Source organism: Halichoeres trimaculatus, unplaced genomic scaffold (assembly GCF_033239565.1).
Source record: "Halichoeres trimaculatus isolate MK-OKI-2021-1 unplaced genomic scaffold, fHalTri1.1 fHalTri1_scaffold_17, whole genome shotgun sequence".
NCBI classification, from domain to species: domain Eukaryota; kingdom Metazoa; phylum Chordata; class Actinopteri; order Labriformes; family Labridae; genus Halichoeres; species Halichoeres trimaculatus.
This window is the reverse complement of record NW_027437195.1, coordinates 22736474-22757415: the sequence shown is the minus strand read 5'-3', so window position 1 is coordinate 22757415 and position 20942 is coordinate 22736474. Positions and strand designations below refer to the sequence as shown.

Genomic DNA, 20942 nt, shown 5'->3' with positions numbered 1-20942 from the left:
TTGTCTGTTAACATAACTCAAAAACTAACCAACGGATCCTGATGAAATTTTCAGGAAATGTTCAAAATGTGATCAAGAAGAAGTGATTAAATTTTGGAGGTGATCCAGATCACTGTCTGGATCCAGGATTTTTTTAAATACTTCTTTATCATTGTGAGATAGGGCCGTTTTCACCATATGTGTATATAACTCCCCGATAAATGGTCGGATTGCTTTGCAAAACAATACAAGACAAGGTCACCATAATTTCTAACAGATGTAAAAGTATGATCCAGATCCTGGCAATATTCTGGGTACTAAGATCTGGAATATGAAATATGTACTGGGTCATCTTAATTTTTAACACTGTCAGGTAACAAATTATCGTACAAACCTGTAACTAACAACAAATTGTATCAGACGGTCTGCTGAAAGGGAGTATAACATTAAAGTAGGACTAAAGTGTTGGTGACAATCACAACATGCTTGGCGGAGGTCTGGGCTCTCTGAGTGCTTTTCTAGTTTTTGTATTTTTTGATAAATTTGCAAATGCACATTGTCCTCATGGGGTGTTGTGTGTAGAAATTTAAGGGGAAAATGAGGCTGTAACTTTACAAAATGTGGAAAAAGTGAAGAGATGTGAAGATTTTCTGGATGCACTGTGTTGTTTTACATATCAGAGCGTTGTTCTTGTTAAGCTCAGATACAGCCTCTCAGAGCTCATTAACTCTTAGCTCGAATGGATGCCTCTATAACAGGATATTGTTCCACCATCAGAAGAAGGCGCCAGAAAAATCTCTATATCAAGAGTCCCAATATGAACCCAGCAGAACACCCCTGGCATTCTGCATCAGCACAGACTCAACAATAACTCTTCGTCAATATCAGATCTGCACAGACCGAGCCTCAGTGGAAGAAACATTTCCAGCATTTTGATGAATCCATGCAGCAAACACGCTCATGCTGCTTTGGGAGCGCACATGAGAGATTACTAAATGTACAGATACTCAAAGATAGGTGTTGAATCTTTGCCCTCTCCATCCTCCGCCTCTCCTCTAAAGGTAATTTGTTCTCCCTCCCCTGCACAGTCCACATCTGAATAAACTATCATGATGTCTGACTCACCGATCAAACCGCTCTTCTCTCACCTTTTGTTTCATTCTCTATTTTAATTACACATCATTCTCAATAGGAACCTTTAATCCTCATCCCTGTTGTTTTACACCTCTTCTCCTCACCTAACATCCACCCACAAACCATCTTCTCTGAGACACCAGCCCCGTTTTTGTTTAATAAAGTCAGTCCCTTCAATACTTTAGATTTTTATCATCTGCTTATTATTCACTGCCGGGGTTAGCTCACACCAGCTATACTGAACACTCTGTCCTCTTTTGGTCCTTCTGAATCTTTTGATAGGGCACCTCAGGGGTGACTTAGGGGTCCGATGAGCCCTGTGTGTCTTTGAAGCTGTCAGAGGTGATAGAATAAAGCTGTGCCCTGTGGAAGTAGAAATACAAAGCAAGCTGAGATGACAGAAAACTCACTGCTGTGTGTCCGAGCTAAGATTACCCCCTGCTGAGATGCACATTATGTAATGAAGTGTGGCAGGGTCACATCAGGAAAGACAACAGACCTTGTCAATGCGCCTTGTGGGTTAAATCAACTCTGAGTGTTTCTTCCTTTTTTGTCAACATCAGTAATATTCAAGGATTGTACTCAATTTCACAAACCTCTGATTGAAATTTTCCAATGACTGATTTTCATTCAGAAAAAAGAAACTGAGTCCCAGCTTGTGTTTTTGCTCCAGTATTATTCTTATTCCTGTTTAAATAATAAAATAAACTGCACAAACATATTTGAATCAGTGACCTGTGAGTTTCTGAAGATGATAGGAAATTAAAAAGCAAAACATGGCAGCCACCATATGGGAATTGTAGACTACTGAGCTGAGAGGGGATGAGGCTTTTGCTTCACTACCTGAAAAATGTCTACAATTCACCCATCAGTGCTTAAATATGTACAACTATTAGCCTCCAAGAAGCTTGAAGCCTTCATCAAATTACAAAAACACTCTCCCCACCAGCAGTTTGTTAGACCACTTTTGAGACCACAGTTGTTTCTGATACTAACCCATAAACATGCTCCATTTTGTATTGAAATTGGATGTTTACAAACTCAAACTGAGTTTCTAGGCTTTGGAAACTCACCTGAAGCTGCCAATGTTGCTCCAAAACAAAATACATAACTGTGTTACTGTGAGCCAGTGACATATGTACCAATACTGACTCCTCTGAACAAATTTAACAAGTTTCTCCCTTTTTCATGATACTAGAATGATATAAACAGACCTTGTAGTTGCAGAAATACACTCTTTTCAATTACATTTTTCTAGCAGAGACCCAAAAGGAGGCCTTGGCCTTTAAAAAAAGGGTCTTAGTCGCAAATTACCTGAGGGCCATCCAATCTTATCACAAGGGGGCCGCTTTCTGATACAAAGTAATGAAGTCAATTGTTTGCAGCAGGAGCCATATTGGAAATGCTAACTCAAGGGGTGGGCTTTGAGCCTCCTGACCAACAGCTACAGGGCACCAGACCTGTCAGTCACATGAGCTGTGCCTCTGATTGGCCAAACTTGTGATCTTCTAAACAAAAAAAACAGGCTGTTTTCCAATCCGCCTGCTACATACTACGTGTGAATGTAGTATGTAAAAGGCACCGTACTGCCTACTGCTTTTGCATGTAGTATGTAGTATGACTGTTCTGTTGGGTCTGTTTTGAAGTATACTACTCTGGATCACAGTTTCAGAAGGTGGAGCTACAGCTGATGATTATTTTATCTTATTTTTTTTTACCATTATTAAAAATGTACACAATAAACTATGAGTAGATCGTGACATTTTAGTTATTTTGTTTATCCGATCACAGCAGAAACATCATATTTGTTTTTTCAACCTTACACCAAAAGTTATACTGTTTATTTTAAAAATCCTGGAAGGGATTAAACTCCTATTTTAGAGCTGATGGAAACCCAGTTCCATAAAACCCATGCATGGTTAAAAAAAAAATTAATAAATTTTTCATGGGGGCTTAAATGAATTTGTAGAAGTAAACAACTCTTTTAAAACTAGAAGTGACAAGATGTACCAGTGTTTCTTTCTCATCACTTCACTTCTATCTCAAGAGCTGTCTAATTTTAATGCTGTTGTGTTGTAGTTGTAACACAGACTCATTCCACTAGATGGCAGTAATTCACAAAACCTGCCACCTGCACTGACAAACAGCGTTAGCGCCGTGCTTTGTGGGAAACAGTATGCCAGGTAGACTGGTCCGTCGCATACTGGGAAAATTTCCTGAATCAGTAGGACATCCAGGGATATTCGGCATACTGCAAATTTTGCAAGTTTTCACATACTGCCTACTACAGACTGAATTTTGGCCAAAATACTAGGCACTGTAGTACGTAGTTTGGAAAACAGCCACAGTCTTTTTTTTGGCTTGGTGTACATGTAGTTCCCAGTCTTTCTGTGGCCAGCCCCAAGTGGACACTCAAGAACTGCAGCTTTCAGCACAGTTCAGGCTTCATTTTTTTATGTTGCCCCTTGGTTGGAGTTTGATGCTAACTTTAGTTAAATGTCATAGCATTTCACACAGGGTTTGCATCTGCAATTTTGTGTGTGTGTGTGTGTAAAACTGTTCATGTTTCAAAAGTTTGAGCTAAAATAAGTAGCTGAAGTGAAATCCTTCACCTGAGGCTTACAAGCTCAAGCTACATGCCTTTGCCAAGTGTGTTCAGTAACCACAGTGAATGTTTTAGGTTTTTCAATCAATCCTTTTTTTCAGGTTCTTGACCATCCCCTGTAGAGGTATTCAATAATATTACCCACAAAAGAAAAAGAAAGTGAGTTTTTTGTATATTTTACTGAAACAAGACTTTGAACAAGTACAGAAGATATTTACATACACATTCAAAAAGAAATACTCTTTTCTTTACAATACATCCTTTAAATAAATAAATAAATATTATGTTACAACATCAGTATGTACAACCAGACACATTCATTTACAGAGTTATACATTCTTTCCACCATGAAGGCCATGTTTTGAATTGATTTCCACTCAAGAATGTTTCCATCTGAGTGAGTGCAGAGCTTTACAAAGCATCTATTTACAGGTTAAAGCAACAAAACAATCACAGACGGTTCAATGACTACCTTACTTACATAAGGTACATTGTTCACTTTAATTACATTTAATGTATCACATAGTTTTTCAAACCTCTGCATTGTTTGGCACATGTAAAGTAATGGCTTGGAGAGTCACGTTGGCTTGGCTTGTACAATTTCTTTTGTTACAGCTGACATACCATCGTTACATGGAAAATAGCTGAATACAGGTCTCAAGAGCTGGGAAAAATAATAAGATTGATTTTTTTTTTTTTTAAAAAGGGAAAAGTTGCATTAAACCAAACCAAATGTGTATATTTGATCATGACAACTGAAGAAGTTGCTTCAACTGTGCACATCAAACAGTTTTGTGGGCATGGAAAAATTTGCATTTTAACAATTAAATTCTTTTAGACATTTAACAAAATGTTCAATAACTATTTAATCCCTGGATTCAAGTGTTTTCTTCAGTATAAAGAGATGGTCCTCAGACGGTAATGAACCTGGGCGGGCTGGACTAGACAGTGTTTGAAAAGTGCTCAAGGAACTGGCTCAGAAAGCCAAAGTATTCAGTTTTGCAACAATATAGTAATATTTGGTTGATCGCAAACTGGGAGACAACTATCTATTTAGATTTTCTCTTCTAGAGCTCTCTTCAAACACACTTATCTCACCCAGAAGCAGAAACACAAGGTGAATTTTTAATGTTTGCATTCTCTAGAATAGATCATCTCACCTACCCAGCCCCCATTGGTCCTCTTTGGCAGCATCAACAAAGCATGGACTTAAATTTCCAAGATACAGGGCATTGAGCATTTTATTACACTTACAAAGTACACTGACATTCTCACACTCCCCACACACATACTCAGTCACGCACACACACACTGCTCCTCTGCCCCTCTCTAAAAAGAGTACAGAGAAGTGCCACGAGTTCTACAGTGCTTTCTTTGTCATCCAGAATGTAAATACAATCAATATAAGGCAATTGTACGTTGATGATATTTAAACACATGTGCATGTCTGTGTGTTTTAAAGTATGAATCAACATTTCAGGTGTGTGTTGTGTTTTTTGCACTCGATCAATAGCTGTTCTTAAGGATGTTGCATGACATGCGAATGGCACTTCCTGAAAACAAAAACAAACAAAGTTCTTTTGTTGGTGAAGAGTGGAGAGACTTTGCTGCCCCATCATGCATTGTAGGTGAACGTATTTTCATCTCCCCTACCGACTGGAGCGCTTTCATGTGTATTATACACACGTGGAACAGTTTGTTGAAGATTATGTCCTGGTATTTTCAGAGAGTCAATCATTCAAAAACTGACTGATGATTCCGTCCAACCGTTCAGACCGTCTCCCTTCAAGGTGCTGGCTGTGCGTCCTCGCGGAGGCTGGCCGTCAGTGAGGCCGAAGAGGCGCGCCGCTGCGCCCCTGTACTTCCAGGACATGGTGTTGTAGAGGATGGGGTTGATGGCTGCACTCAGGTAAAAGAGGACCACGGACACGAAGCTGCAGTACTCGGATAACACAGACAACAGAGGGGACGGGGCGTCCAGAGAGCGGAACTGCAGGTAGCGACCCACGTGGAACGGCAGCCAACAGAGGACGAAGGCCAGAACCACGACCACTGGAGGAGAAGGATGCAGAAAGAGGGAAGGAAGATAAATAAAAAGTATATATTTCATAGACTGATTGTACATCCCCGCAATTCCACAAATGTGCACCGAAGCTTGTGCGTAATTTACGCGCTCTCCAAACTTACCCAGCATCTTGATGGTCTGTCTGTTGCTCTTCTCCCGGTGAGCCACGCGCGAGTTGATACTCGTTTCTCTGTGTCTCTGCCACAGCCGGCGGCCAATCAGGCTGTAGAGAACGGTGAGGCAGAACACTGGCATGAAGAAGAAAACCGAGCTGAGCCACACCATGGCCCCCATAAGGCCTGACTCCACTGCGTAATGCGTCATCTTACACTCCCGCGTGTCCTCAGCTTCAGGGAGGAAGTCAGTCTCGTTCAACCCTGAAGCGTAATTCTGCGGGCCCACTGTGTCACGCTCCACTCCAACCATGACAAACACAGGCCCTGCGCTCACTAAAGACACTGTCCAGAGCAAGAGGATGAGTCCACGCACGCGCCTTTTGGTCACCACAGCCTTTGCGCGCAACGGGAAACAGATCGCCAGGTAGCGCTCTATAGACAGAGCAGTGATGCTCAGGATGGTGGAGTAGGTGCAGGACTCTGACACAAACTGAAAGAGCTTACAGAGCGCGTCCCCAAAGCGCCAGGGCCTGTACCTCCACATCCGGTATAAGTCCAGAGGCATGCAGAGGAAAATAAGCAGGTCTGACACGGCCATACTGCACAGGTACAGGTTGGTGGTTGTGCGCATGTCCCGGTACTTGCTCACCACCAAAATTGTCATGACATTCCCGACCACCCCGATTAGAAAAAGCAGAGTGCACGCTATGGTGATGACTGTGAGAAGAGGGATGGAGTAGTAGTTGAGAGGAGGAGGGCTGAGGTCAGCGTCACCTGTGTTGTTGTTGTTGTTGTTGTTGTTGATGATGATGATGTTGAGGTTCTCCTCCCAGCTGCAGTTACGGGAGAGGCACTGCGACTGATTGGGCCAGGAGGGCATGCTGATGCCGCTCAGCTTTTAACGGGGCTGTACCTGGCCCTGACTGCCAGAGACATCCTGGGTCTGGGGCTCCTCGAGCCCCTTGGCACTCAAATGTCCCATTGTTTATGTTTTGCTTGTGAATGTACAGGCAAAGTCTGACCAGCCGTGCGTAAAATGAGAAATCCTGCGTGCGTCAGGAAACTGCAGGGTAGAGATCGTTCCCTCCAGAGCCTAAAACAGATCTACCATCCAAGAAAACCCCTTCACGTGTGATACGAACTCTTAAGTCGTGCAAAATGCGTGGGTGTATTGATTACAAGGACAAAAGTGACAAAAAAAAAACATGCGGAAATATATTCCAATCATGCAGCAGGACGAATGAAAACAAAACAGACACCATGAGTTTTAAGAGAAAAATCAAACTTGAATTAAAAATTTGTATCTCCTGAGTCCTTTCTGATTTTTCCTTGGATAAAATTGACCATGAATATGCTTCTCATGCGCCAAACAGTCCCAGACAGCTCCCAGCAGCAGCAGGAGCAGTAGCAGCCACGCGCTTCAAACCCAAACAGTTGCTCCGTGTAAACTTGCTCCGTGCAGCATTCAGGGGGGCTGAGTCAGAGGCAGGGTCGCGATGACGCGGGAGCAGCAGCGTTGAACGATCCCCCCAGGAAAAGGTAACTGGAGTTCACACTCAGCCAAACACAAACGGGTTAACAACAACCACTGTGAAAACAAACACCGTGTGACGGAACGGAGACAGCTTGACAAAAGTCACAAACACCACGAAACATCTCTGTGGTGTCAACATTATCGTGAAGGAATGACCCCTGAGGGCTTAAGGTGAAAGTTGTTGAGGTTGACGAAAATAATCAGCCCGAGTATCCCACCTGCTCCTGTCTTGCTGGTGTTCATTCATTCTGTGGATCCAGACTCCCTGTGCGCCAAACATACAGCCCACAGGTGAAGTGTTGGTGCTGGCGTGGAAGTCTGCAGTGAGTTCAGTGAGGCAGCGCCACCCATAGGGGAATTCAGAGCAGTATTGAAGCCAGAATTTAGTTTACTTGAAGGTAAAGAGGAAGAAACTTTTCTTTATTAAGTTTTGCAGCAGATTCTGAATAGAGGTGGGTGAAAACATTTCTCCAAGAAGGCAAACTTATTGATTTAATTTGGTTGTTTCATCTCAGAATAATCCACTCTAAAGAAGCCAACCCAGCAAAAAGTTACTGAAGAAAGTCTGCAGTTCGTGTCAAATGGGGATTAAAAAAAAAACAAAACAAAACAAAGGTGGTCAACATATATGTGATTAGTTACCTTGCACTCGGCTAAATTTCCCCCAAGACACACGGCAGAACTATTCGGTGGCTTAGCCTTACACTGCAGTCTTTTTTAAGATTTCACAACTTTTTGAATCATACACTTAAGCTAGGAAGATGCTAATGTTTCCACTCTTGTGTAATATGATAACTTTTATATATAAAATACAGGAACAAAACTAAAAAAATTAAGTTTTAATACTACTGAGTTTTAGCCATAGACTTACCACCGTGACGTCACTCGTTTGTTTCTGATTTGAAGTTGAGATGGAGCCTTGGTTAGCATAGCCATATTCAAAATGCTAACTCATCTCAGCTTCGTCCGAGTTGAAATGAGGCAACGACGTAGGACTGAGTTGTCTTAATAGAGAAAGGTGAAAGAGAATTAAGCTTTTCAGACCCAAGCCGTTTTTTTTTTCAAATAGGCTGTAGAAACGTTTTATTTTTGCTTCTTCCAGTGTTTAGTTAGCACTTCGCATGCAGGCCTCATATTTTTGGACTGGATGTTATCACTAAATTTCAATGTTAGTTTATCTACAAGCATATGGCAAGTCCTTTTAACATTTAATAGCTAGTCTGGATATGTAATACAGATATCCGCAATTTGATTCTTCCTAGTCAAATTGAACATTTTAGATATCCACAATGACATTATTCCTATCCCCAATTGTAATTTCAGATATCCACAACTTAATTCCTCCTAGGACAAATCACGTCCCTTTCCCCATTCATGTGTGTGGGGTTTCTCATTATAGATATCTTGAATTCAATGTGAGATGTGGATATCTGCAACAAAATTATGACTCCATAAATCTAGTTGCAGATATCTACAATTTTATTCTGGCTAGTCACAATTCCAGATTAAGATATCTTCAACCTCCTTCCATTAAAGATATCTATAATAGCATTCAGAGAAATCTTTAATTACACTTTGACAAGTCAAAATGTCGTTATACATATCTTGAACTGGAATTACGCCTAGTCAGAATGAAATTGTAGATATCTGCAACTAGATTTATGGATAGCCATAATTTAGTAATCAAGTTACAGATATCTTCAAATCAATTGTGGTTAGAGATATCTCAAATTTGAGATATCTTAATTTTTTATTTTGACTTGTCAAAATGTAATTACAGATATCTTGAAACAGAGTGTCGACTAAGGGAATTGATGTTGCAGATATATGTAAAAAGGTTCAATGCGTCGTAGATTTCGTGCACAACTCTCTAGTGAACGTATCTCTTGTTCCCGTCAAAGTCCTTGATTATAAATTTGTTTTATTTCATGGCATTTTCTAAATATCTTGTCGATGACCGCAATCGCCATTTCTTCTGCTAAAAAAACAGTTAAAATGATTTTTTCTCTTCCCTCCTCCAGTTTATTTGGGTCAGTATCCAATGGGAAGCCTCGCATGTCCAGTGTCATGAACACATCTTTGACAGTCAAAATCACATTTAAGATATCTTTAACTGTAATTCTGGATAGTCGAAACTGAACCAGAGATATCTGCAAGTGACATTTTGGATGCGTGACGAGGCGAAGGGCAGCTTTCAGGGAGTCATTGCAGCTATCTGTAACTCAGTTTTGACTGCTGGAAACTGAGTTACAGATATCTAACTGTCATTGTGACTAGTCAAAACTGAATTATAGATATCTCCAACTGTATTTTTGACTAGTCAAAATTGAATTTTGACTAGTCACAATTATGTTGTTGATATCTGTAATGTTAATTCTGGAGAGTCAAATGTAGCTATTAAAAGTTAAAAGGGCTTGCCATACAAGCAACTCTTATTATGTAGCCAGTGTAGCAAAAATTTATTACCTCTGTTCTACCTTTCCAATGGCCATTTTTCTTACTATTTTTTAAAGGACAGTGGTTCAGGACATACAGTTTTGTGACACATCTTATTTATAAGATGTCAAACCAGACACTGAATTAAAAGACAAAGGTAAACTACGTCTTTTGATGACAGAAAATGAGGGTAATTCGGAGAAGTTAGCATCAGCCAATACAGCCTCACCAGCGAGCTTATCTAGTGCTATCTTAAGTTTGGATTTTGCCATCTTTTTTTTTCCGGATATTTTTTTTTATCTGTGATGTTCTTATCTCAAGGTGAGATGTCCAAAAAGCAAACTTTTAAACAGATAACATTTAAGTGTACACATTCAGTTGCAAACAGTTAGTGCACAGTTTTATAACTGATAATCTTCATAGGGCATAGTCTTAAAGAAACAGATTATAATCAGTGATATGACATCTGCTATCTCCACAATTTAAGAACTTAGGCAAATCATACTAACATAAAAACTGACAGATGACAAATCTTAATTTCATATCCTCACAGTTTATTAGAGGCATCAATGTAAGTGTGAATTTGATAGCTTTTAGACCTGTGATACAGGCTTTATAGTTTCACTTCATTGATGTGATTCTCATGCATCAAATGTTGTTATCTCTGTGCCCTTTGCTCTGTGTTTACCAGGAGATATCACCATGTTTATGACCAGTGAATCACGATGAGAGAGGGGGAGAGACAGAGTGTGAGGGAGATCAGTGGAAGGAACACAGGAAGGACGACTGTGTCTTCTGAAACCTTTTCATTGTACCTGGTAAGTATCTGTCTATGTTCATGTGTGTGTCCATGGAGTCTTATATGTGTATGTTTTTGCTGGTTTGTGCATGTGGGGTTGAATTTTGGTAACGGGCTGTTTTTTGTTTTTTTTTTAAATTTAGGAAAACCCTCAAGGTTTATATATCAGACATATTTATCATGTGAAATGTCTTTAGCTTCATGGGCTTATTTTTGAAACAACTGAGAGTTGTTGAAAGCAGCTAAGAGTAGCAGAAATCCCCCCTATTCACAAAGAGAAAGCTCAAATAGGACTCATCTTACACAGTGAGAGGTAATAAGGGGGAAGTTTGGTGTCTGATGTTTTTAAATCTTGGATTTTTCTGTTAAGTCTACTCACGCCTGGGTTGTGTATATAAAACCAAGGTCTTCAGGAGCTCATTTCTGATCTTTTTATGACTTTACGGCTGTTTGTTCTACACATGTAACACATTTACAGCTTTATTTTTCCGTCCTTATTTCATCTACAACATCGATCATGTAGATGTTGAGAGTGTCCTATGATAAGTGGTAAAATGTTGTATTGTTGGTGTTTTTTGGTGTTTTGTTGTCTGAACTTTGCTAACCACCCTGTTAGCAAAGTACCACACCCTTGGTAAAAGTACAGGGTACAGTCCCTCGCAATTATTCATGTCAAGCTTAAGGATGAAAGCATTATGGTGTAAGCAGGGTAGTTCATCCTTTCAACCACAGGGTGGAGGTAGAGATCTCTTTTGATTTTGGATTTGGACCTGTGGCTTTTTGTTTGAGTAGTTTCTCAAAGCAAAGACTGGTTTCACACTTCAGATGTCATACGATGAGGTACAAACTCTATTCAATTTTCTTAGGGTATGTTTTTCCTCTATTTATTTATGTTTTTTACTCCTGACAAGCTTTATTCTTGTGTTTACATTAACTACTTTGAGGTATTAAGCTGTTTTGTTGACGATAAAGACAAAAAAGACACACGGATATAAAGGATTGAGGCATATTTGTAGAACCACATGATTGAATAATGTTACATTTCACACACACACACACACACATTGGTCAGACTAGACAAAAACAACGTGAGAAAACGTGTGTGATGATGAGATAATAGACAGCACCAGTATCTGTATTTTCTCCCTGGAGGACTCCTCCTACTCCACCAGAACCCAGAATCTTACATCCATCCAATAAGCAAACTATATGGGAGGAACCAGCCTCTCTGATTGGTGTAGAGTTTCACAGAGCCCTCCCTCCCCTTCCTGAGGACTTGTGGAGAGTTCCCTGTTAGTTTTTCTCAGCCACACTTACAGAGTTACAGAGGAGAAGGAGGACTCAGCTGTCTACTGCTGCTTGTTCACTTCTCTGCCTGCTCCGGTTGGAGTGTGTGTGAGTGTGTGTTGGCATTGTCATCCATTCAGTTCAAGCATTGAAGGGGATCGATGAGACTGAGCAACATGTGGGCTGCACGTCCACAAAAAGAGCAGGTTGGTAATGTCTCCCCTCTCCCACTGTTTGTCTCTGTGTCTGCTGTGGTCTATTTGTGTCCATGGGCTGGGGGAGATATGTGTCTGTGACGCTCCTTGGAGTCATGTAGAAGAATGTGCAGCAGGTTTGACGCTGGAACTGTGCTTCTTTCTTCCTGATATTTGCATGTGGTCTTGCAGTTTTTGTTGCTTCACAGCAGAAGAGGTGTTGAAAGATGTGTTTTTCTGAAGACCTTTGAGGATTCGGCACTTTTTATCAATGAAAAGTAGCAACAGGTTGCGTGATACCTCACAGGTGTGAGTGTGTGTACTGTCCTCTCGCCCCCTCCTCACACCCCTCTGTGAAAGTTAGTCCCTGCAGCAGGAATGTCATGCACAGCCTGGAGATATTTTGCTTCTCTTTCTCCCTGCTGCTGCGGCACGGTCACACCGACCCCTCCCCTTCACACGCTCCCCCTCCTCTCTTCTTCTGTTGTCTTTGCAGCTGATACACATGACTCTGACCTCTGGCATTCAGTAGTCTTCCTCATGCACAGGCTGTGACCTCAGTACTTATAGTAAACTCTTTTACTGTCGCTCCTGCCTTAGACTCTGAGTTTATGTATGTGAGCTAAACTGTGTTGACCCGCTTTGTGTTAGGATATGATTCCCAGCTTGTGATCAATCATTAATCTGAAGTGTGGGGAAGTTAAAGTTTAAGTCCACAAACATTTGTTTTGCTTTAGCTGAAGAACTGAACTTCTGTTGTGCTGCGTTTGTTCTCTATCTTTATGGGAAAAATTCAGAAGCTCTGGAATATTTTTAGAGCAGCAGACCTTTAAATTTGTCCCAGATGTGGACTCCTGTTTTATGTGCACACCCAATATGTAGAAAACTCACAAAAAACAGCTGCTCCCAGGAAACATTTAGGGTTCAGACTTTCTCATTATTTTTTTTTCTCCATACTATCTCTTTAGGTAACACGTTTTAATTTATTTTTCTGTTTCGCAGCTGAATACAAATGACTAAGTTCTTCTGTAAACACTGAACAACCGAAGAGTTTTGTGAAAAGCAAAACTAGGAGAGATTTATTTACATAGTGAAGAATGTAGCTGTGCCATTTGGCGCTCAAAGCATCATTAGCACCTTCTTTCCCTGTGTGTCCAAACTGTCTATTTCTGAAGCAGAGCATCTTGTTTTGTTCAAGGCCCATCTGCACATCCAGCCATGAGCGAGGAAAAAGCACCATTTGAACTCATGTTGAAAAAAAAAATAGCAGTTTGTATTAGCCCATTTGAAAACCCAAACAGATCATTGAATTTGATGGTGTGAACCCCATCATTACAGGTGCTAATGGCAGGATTACTGCACCTGTTAGGCTGTTTTAAATATGGCGGTTGTTGTGCTCATGCGCTACCGTTTGAGACACAATATATGATGAAAACAGATAATTAGGCATTGAATGAATCCTTTGGAAAAGTATGATAATGTCAAGATATACAGAAATTTTAATTTAAGGAACACAATATTTTTTCATTTGTATCGCTGTTTCTGCAGAAGACGCATGCACAATTCTAATTTGTTTGAGTTTTCCAGGAAGTTCCTTGGACATATGGTGTTCTTCACCTGCCTCACTGTTATGGTGCAATTAGCTAAATGGACAGTTTTGGGAGCTGTGCATGCAGCTACTGCGACAGCCAACTCATTTATTGCATAATGGTACATTATGGCAAAAACTCTTCTTTGTGTAATGACAGGACGTTCATACTGGCCCAGGTTTCTCTTAAGTCCTGTGTTAAAAATGATCGGCATTGGAGATGTCTCACTTGTGGCAATAAGATATTGGATTGTCTTTGTTTAAGTTATTAAGTTTCCTGAGGAAGAAAACATTTAGAAGTTACTGATTTACTTCACATTCACAGGAAAAAGCACCATAACTTAGTGCAGTTGTTGTAAAATAGTGAAACACTGGAGATCAGACTAGTTTGCTGAGTAGCTAACAATAGAAGAGCTAGCACCACCAGCCTTTGGACTTCTGCAAGCTAACGTCTTTGCTAACTTGCATTTATGTACCTGCTAAAACAAACACAGCTAACTCACAATTTAAACTCCTTTTTTAGCTTAAGACGGTGCTAAATTACCCCTTGCGTCAAGATGATATCTGTATTTGTGCTTTCATCCACGCATTATATCATCGTGGCAGTAGCTCACGGCAGTGGGAGGAGGTTGCTCTATTAAAACCTCTTCCCAGCCTGGTTTGGTTTATGGTAGGTTGGGTTTGTTCCTTTGGGCTGGTAGTGGCAATTTTTCAGAAGGAAATAAATCTCAACACCTGGTAAAAAACAAACCAATCTTCCTGACACAGTCCAATTTAAAGGCTCTTTTGCTGGCCCAAGTGACCTCTATACTTTCTGCTCTGCTGCTGTAGCCACTGCAAGTTGGCGTGTCCTATTAGCAAAAGTTATGGTTTGGTAAATTCCAGGCTGGGACTTGGTTGCCTTGGTAGGCCTGAGTCAGGCTTGGCTGATGACAGAGGGAGGGAGGGAGGGAGGGAGACAGAGAAAGGGAGCAGTTCCATCACTCCGACAGTACAATGATGCCTTGTTTGACCGGCAGCAGTGCGCCGCTCTGGCGATGATGACGATTTTCTCCCTCTCCTTTTCTGGCATCTACTGTATGTCTTGCTTTCTTTGCCTATGTGACCACCCTGATCCCCCTCTCCATGGTGTGAAGGATTAGATAATAGGCAGCTTTAGTGTGGGCAGAGAGAGAGAGGTGTCACAGACCTCTCTTGTTGCTTCTCTCTCCCTCCATCTTCTCTCTCTTCCTCTCTTTGTACCATCTGCGCCATGTGGAGCTTGGCACCACATGATTTGTAAATGTTACGCTAGATACATTAATTATATACATTCATGCTTGGGTATGCACCAATTAGCATGGGTAGTACTCTCTTATGCAGATGATACGGTTGTGTATTTATGGAACATTTGCAATAGACCAAAATACTCGATGGTAAATATCAACATAGCCCAGGAACAGATGATGCATGTCACAAACTGACTGTTTTCCCCTGCTTCCCTCTGATGTTCTCTGCACTATCACAGACACTTTATAAACATGTCTTTTGAGCCAACCTGAAGCAGTGGGAGATAATTATATGTACATATTTGGCCAATAGATTTTTGTCAAAAGTAGCAGTGATGACTCATCTCGATGACTAATTTTTGTTCATTTTACACGTATTAAATTAGGAAAAGACACATTTTGCATAAGCATACTTAAATGGCTGGTGTGATGTTCTATGTGTTCCACAGCTTTGTGTTGAAAGGCCTTGAATCTTGTGTCTTTGTGTCAGATTCCACCATAAGCTGTGTTTCCAATAGATCTCATGGTATAGATTTTTTTTCTCCGAGTAAAACGGCATTCATGACGGTTGGATATTGTGCAACTCATGTGTAGAAGTGAGAGGATGCTCTGAAATCCTCTAATTTTGATGCGGTATTCCTTGCAGGTTAACATCCACAAACCTCCATTCCAGAGGTTCTCTGCTAGTTTAAGCAAACAGCCTTGATCTAACCTTATCTCCAACCCCAGATCAAAATACTGCCAAATCTGAACTCAAACTTAACTAAGGCTAAAGGCAGAACAAAGACACTCATAGTACAGTCGGAATTAAGCAAAATATATTCAGGACAGCCAAAGCAGAGTGTGGCTAACACAAGCACCGCCCCATTGCCTTTGCATAGCAGACATATGCTAGCCAGACTAGACACACCCCAAAAAAAGCTTTAATTCCATTTTCTAGATAAAAGAACTGTCAAATATTAGGAGCGCAGATGGCCTAGTGCAGGGGTGGCCAACCAGTCAGAGACCAAGAGCCACAAAAACTACTGTGGTACAACAAATTTGCGTTTGTAGGTGTGTTTCAATTCGTACTCTGAGCCGTGTCAAAGACAAATTTCTCTTTTTACAGCAGAAAAGACAAAATTCCATTCATCTATCTAGCTAGATAGCCATGAGCACATGTGTGATGTTGAGAAAAGAAACTGAAACTTAAGTATCAATCTCATCACCCAAGTATTGATCAATACTGACCACAACATCAATATATCAATAATTTAGATTGATTGGCACACCACTACTCATAATAACAATAATGAATGGATCAAAGAGCTGCACACCGAAAGGCAAAGAGCCGCATGTGGCTTGTGAGCCACGGGTTGGCCAAGTTGTCTGGGTCGCGCTCCAGGTTCGAATACAGCCTGTGCCCTCTTTTCCACATGTCACTTTCCACTCTCACTCTGTTTCCTGCGCTACCCACTGTCCTCTCCTCACTGATGAAAGGCATAAAAGCCCCCCCAAAAAGAACTGTAACATATCGCTGTGTTGCTAGGTGCCATTTGACATCTGTAATTGTTAACATCCGTGTAGTAGAGCTTTAAAAACATACAGCAGTAACCAAAACCATTTCCTTGGCTTGTGACAGGGGGCTACTCTCCAGCTAAAGGTGATTTTGCACAAACAATAAGTTTTTTAAGTCAGATTTTCTTTATTAATCCGTCAAGGAATTTATATCCAGCTCTAGCAACTCTCATAAAATATTTTTACTCTGGCTTTTAGAAATGAGAGCAGTTTACCACCAGTTGTTAATTTACAGCCATTAATGCTAGATTTGGTGCCAAAAGTTGTGTCTTTGGATAAGCTTGTGGTAGTTGCACTAAAAGTTTTGCTTAAAACCTTAAAAAAAAAAAGAAATGGTGAGTAAATTTCAGGTGTAATATGAACTCTCCCAGGCCTGTATGAGGACACTGACTTTGTTTCCCAGCTCAGGCATTTGGGTTTGGCTTAGGTCTCATGCAGTGAGTGTAAAACTCAGCTCCCAGCAGTAACCACAGCATGGGAACCTCCTACCTTTCACACGTTGCTCACGCATTACCATTACGCAGCCTGCTTTTGTGTGAAAGAGCATGGATTTACAGTACATGGAAGGACAAAAGTTTTGCTATCGCTGAGTGAGCAAAGATGACTGTTTCTTCAGGCAGTCTAACAATAGAATAGAATAGAATAGAAAAGAAAATACTTTATTTATCCCCAAGGGGAAATTCAGGAGTCACCGCAGCATTTAAGAAAACAAAAGTAAGAAAGAGTATAGAAAGTGCAAAAAAAGTCCATAAGAAATTAGATGACGACATCCCGTCCACCACTCGTCCACCACTCTCCAGCCCAGCCAGTCTCCACCTCCACAGGGTCCAGGACTGAGCCTCCCCAGAAGTCTGTTCAGTCTCTGTCTCCTGGATCCTGTCTGCTCACAGCAGACGAAGCTCCTCCAATGTGGGGCCGGCTTCTGATGTCAGCTCCGTCAGCCACGTCCGTGAACAGCACGATGCCGCTGGGTTAGCACAACTAGCTCGTCTATCCCCCAGAGCTAGATCCAACGTTCCCAACAACGATGGATGGAGGGACAGGTCCACGTCGTCACCTCCCAGCTCACATCCGAGAACCAGCACGTCGTCCTCACCTCCTCCTCCTCAGCTCGAGGGAAATCATCAAGCCCTACACTAGTTAGCATTGACATGCTACAGGCTGCTAACAGCTAATTTTGCATGTAAACAATGCAGCCATGGTTACATGTAGGATCTCCAGACAAACACAGGAGAAAAGTAGTAAAAATATCGCTGAAGCCACAAAAAGTTTGGTGTCCGTGACCGACAATGAACCATACAAAGTGATGATCCACTCCAAATACAAAGATTACGAAAAAGAGACAAAAAAATTACAAGAAACGGAAAAAGACGAGAGAGCTGCTGCAACAGGCAGCTACTTGGGTAGCGCCTAGCAACAATGCACTCATCATGCCCTTAAGAAGTAAAACACACAAAGTTACAATGTTGAAAGGTGTAAAGGACATATTGACTTCACACTTTAGTCGTTAAAGAAGCTTCTGAATTGGATATTAGGCTTAAAACTCCCTAGCTGTACACCTGCTTTGTTGACAGAGACAGCTTGGCAAATGGTTAGGGGAGAGTGACCTGGAACAGAGCCGCTAATAAGACATCTTTGCATGTCAGTATTTCAAAAGTAACTTATTAAAAATCTCCAGTTTTTTAGCCCTTTCATCGGCTCCTCTATGATCTGTCTCAGAGCAGATGAAAAGGAGTGTGAGACAATGAATCTATTTGAGTACATTATTGATTGTGGATTAACCTCAATGTAACCCGCAGTGATGACTAACATTTTCGTGCCAGTCTCCAATATGCCCCAATTTATAATTAACTAATTGTTCATGGGTGTTGCTCAACCTAGAAGGCAGTTTGTTGAGTCACTTACAGTGTTGTTTTTTAAGATTATCATAATATCTGCAGCTCTAACAATCAGTGAGGTAGGGGTTATGAATTTGGTATCGTGGGAAAGACCAACAGCAAATGTTTTTAGTAAAAGTTTTTATTGTAATGTTGCAAATTTGTATGCCAATTTTTTGATTTCCTATGAAGAACAAGTAATGATTGTCCATGAGCTGCTACAAGTGAAGTTGGGCTCATTGGGAAGATGTGTAGAGAAGTGCGTGCGGTCTGTTTTCCCTGTTACTAGTCTTTAAACAAAGCTAAGCTAAGCTAACGCTGTGGTTTTCAAAGTAGGAGAAGATGGTAAATAGCTCTTTGATTTGTCATTAACTAAAATAACATTGAGTGGTGAATATTTAGAGGCCTTATTTCAAGCTCAAACAACCTTACAGCTATTGGTAACGTTAGCAAATGGATGCTAGTGTTGGTATTCATCCAAATCCTGACTAACATTCTTAGCTAGAAATTTGTTTTTGATTCCAAGTTCTTTTTCTGTTAGCTAGCTAAAATAGCATGCCACTTTTATCTTTTTTTCCCCATGTTATTTTTTCAGGCTTTTTATATATAGACACTGGATACACGTATAGCTACCGGTTATTTTAGCTAACTCAAAGAGAAAAAAAAAGATTAACAAATTGTAAAGAAACTACAGGATTTTCTACATTTTTTCTAAAGTTACATGCAAAGTTTTCAACTAGGAAAAAATTTAATACCAAAAGATTTCCTGTAAATCATCTAATTTTCCCTGTAATAGAGTTTGTGTGACTAAAGCTAACACCTCTTTCATTTCTCTTTCCACATATCTCATCTGCATTCTTTGATTTCCTTATCATTGATTTCACAATCTATCAATTCCAACTAAGTGACATTTACCAGGGCTGATAGCACATGCAAGGAGAGGCGCACACTCTTCTGCTGTTGATATTTATATACAAACACTTCTCTAGCTGTTAAAAGTATTACCATGACAACAGGACAGGAAGCAGGAAGTAGGCAGTGTTCCATTGGACTGAAGTGGAGAGATAACTCCTGCAGACTTTTAACTCTGTTACAGTCATCTCTCTTAGATTTGGTTGCATACTATAAACACAGCTGCAATGGGCAGCGCTTTTCATGTGCATGCATACATTGGAGACGCATACACACATGCAGACAGACAGACAGACACAAACTACTTATAGAATTCCAGGTTGCAAACTTGCAGATGACCTTTGTCTGGGTCAGATCCTGCTGGGGGTTGTGGATATTCTTGGAGGAGTCATAGATACTTACCCTGGAATTCAGAATAGCATGCAGAGACTTAACTATTTGGCCTTTTATGAGTGAATAACATTAATGCTTACTAAAGAGAAATAAAACAATTAACATTAACTTTGGTCAGTACATTACTCACTTCTGTTTTGTTGCTTCCTCTTTGTACTTGGAATAGCTTTTGGAGATTTCATTGGACAGACTAAACCACAGATTATTACGGCTGCACAGTTGCATGAGACTTCTCTTTTCCCTCTTGGAGAAAATAAAACTCGAAAGTATTTATAGCTGAAAGGTCTTTGAACTTTATGCAGCCTCCGTCAAAGACCATTTATGAGTGGTTCAACTGTTTTGTAATATTAGTGGACAAAATTCCTCCACTGTTCCGAATTGATATAGTGGTAAAAGAGGCTTCTTTGACACTTGGCAATTTCATCTGTAACAAATTGCCCACATAGACTTAATTAAGCTCCAGAAGTGCACACATGAAACATATTTCTGCTTTAACCTTTGTTGGACCACTGAGTCTTTAAACTTGAGGTGTAATGTATAGACCAGGGGTAGCCAGCATGCGGCTCGGGAGACACATGTGGCTCTTTGCCTTTCAGCATGCGGCTCTTCAATCCATTCATAAAAACATATATAGTTTTGAGTAGTGGTGTGCCGATAAATATAAAATATTGATATACTGATGCCAACGTTGGGATCAGTGTTGATCAATGTTTGGGTGTACTGATTGATACTTAAGTTTCAGTTTCTCTTCTCTAGTACGAATTTAAACACACTAACAATAAATCTTGCTTTGAAAATTGGAAAATTGATTTTCATTTTATGTCATTTTGTTAATGTGTGGGAGATAGTGTGTTTATAAGACCCTGTGCGTGACGTGGCTCTCTATAGTACCCCGGTCATTTTTGTGGCTCTTGGTCTCTGACTGGTTGGCCACCCCTGGTATAGACTGTAAAACACAGAATCATTTATAAAAGAGGCATCACAAAACCCAAATATGGCGGCTTCAGTCTTTGACATGTTGGCTTCAAACATAGAGGTTGAGTTCGTAGTTACCTATCAAACTATGATATGCCAATAACATCACTTTTTTATGCAAATGATACTTTAAAAGACTCAGGAAAAAAAATGAGTGTAAAAAACAAAACAAAACTGAAAATCAGGCTGTACATGTTTGATTGTAAGATACAAGCAGGCATTG

General features: G+C 40.5%; 2 protein-coding genes across 3 annotated transcripts in view; one reads left to right on the top strand and one right to left on the bottom strand.

The window, feature by feature from the left end:
• Window positions 1-3980: 3980 nt before the first annotated feature.
• Window positions 3981-7603, bottom strand: ghsra (growth hormone secretagogue receptor a). Its single transcript, XM_074691435.1, has 2 exons — window positions 5906-7603; window positions 3981-5770 (listed from the first exon to the last, which is right to left on the bottom strand). The coding sequence occupies exons 1-2, from the start codon at window positions 6777-6779 to the stop codon at window positions 5457-5459; spliced, it is 1188 nt and encodes a 395-aa protein (XP_074547536.1). The 5' UTR covers window positions 6780-7603; the 3' UTR covers window positions 3981-5456.
• A 207-nt stretch (window positions 7604-7810) lies between these two features.
• The window catches only part of pld1a (phospholipase D1a), a 48609-nt gene continuing 35477 nt past the window's right edge, over window positions 7811-20942 (top strand). The window contains exons 1-2 of one of the 2 annotated variants that reach the window (XM_074691434.1): window positions 7811-7885; window positions 10561-10687. The gene's annotated coding sequence lies outside the window, so the exon portion shown is untranslated. Of the gene's footprint in view, window positions 7886-10560; window positions 10688-11963; window positions 12162-20942 lie in introns of those variants that run through there. The other variant, XM_074691433.1, reaches the window with a different exon arrangement.

Coding starts and splice junctions, on each gene's coding strand:
- ghsra (XM_074691435.1), bottom strand. CDS start 6,779: ATGCCCTCCTGGCCCAATCAGTCGCAGTGCCTCTCCCGTAACTGCAGC. Junction 5,771..5,905: donor ACAGACCATCAAGATGCTGG/GTAAGTTTGGAG, acceptor CTTCTCCTCCAG/TGGTCGTGGTTCTGGCCTTC.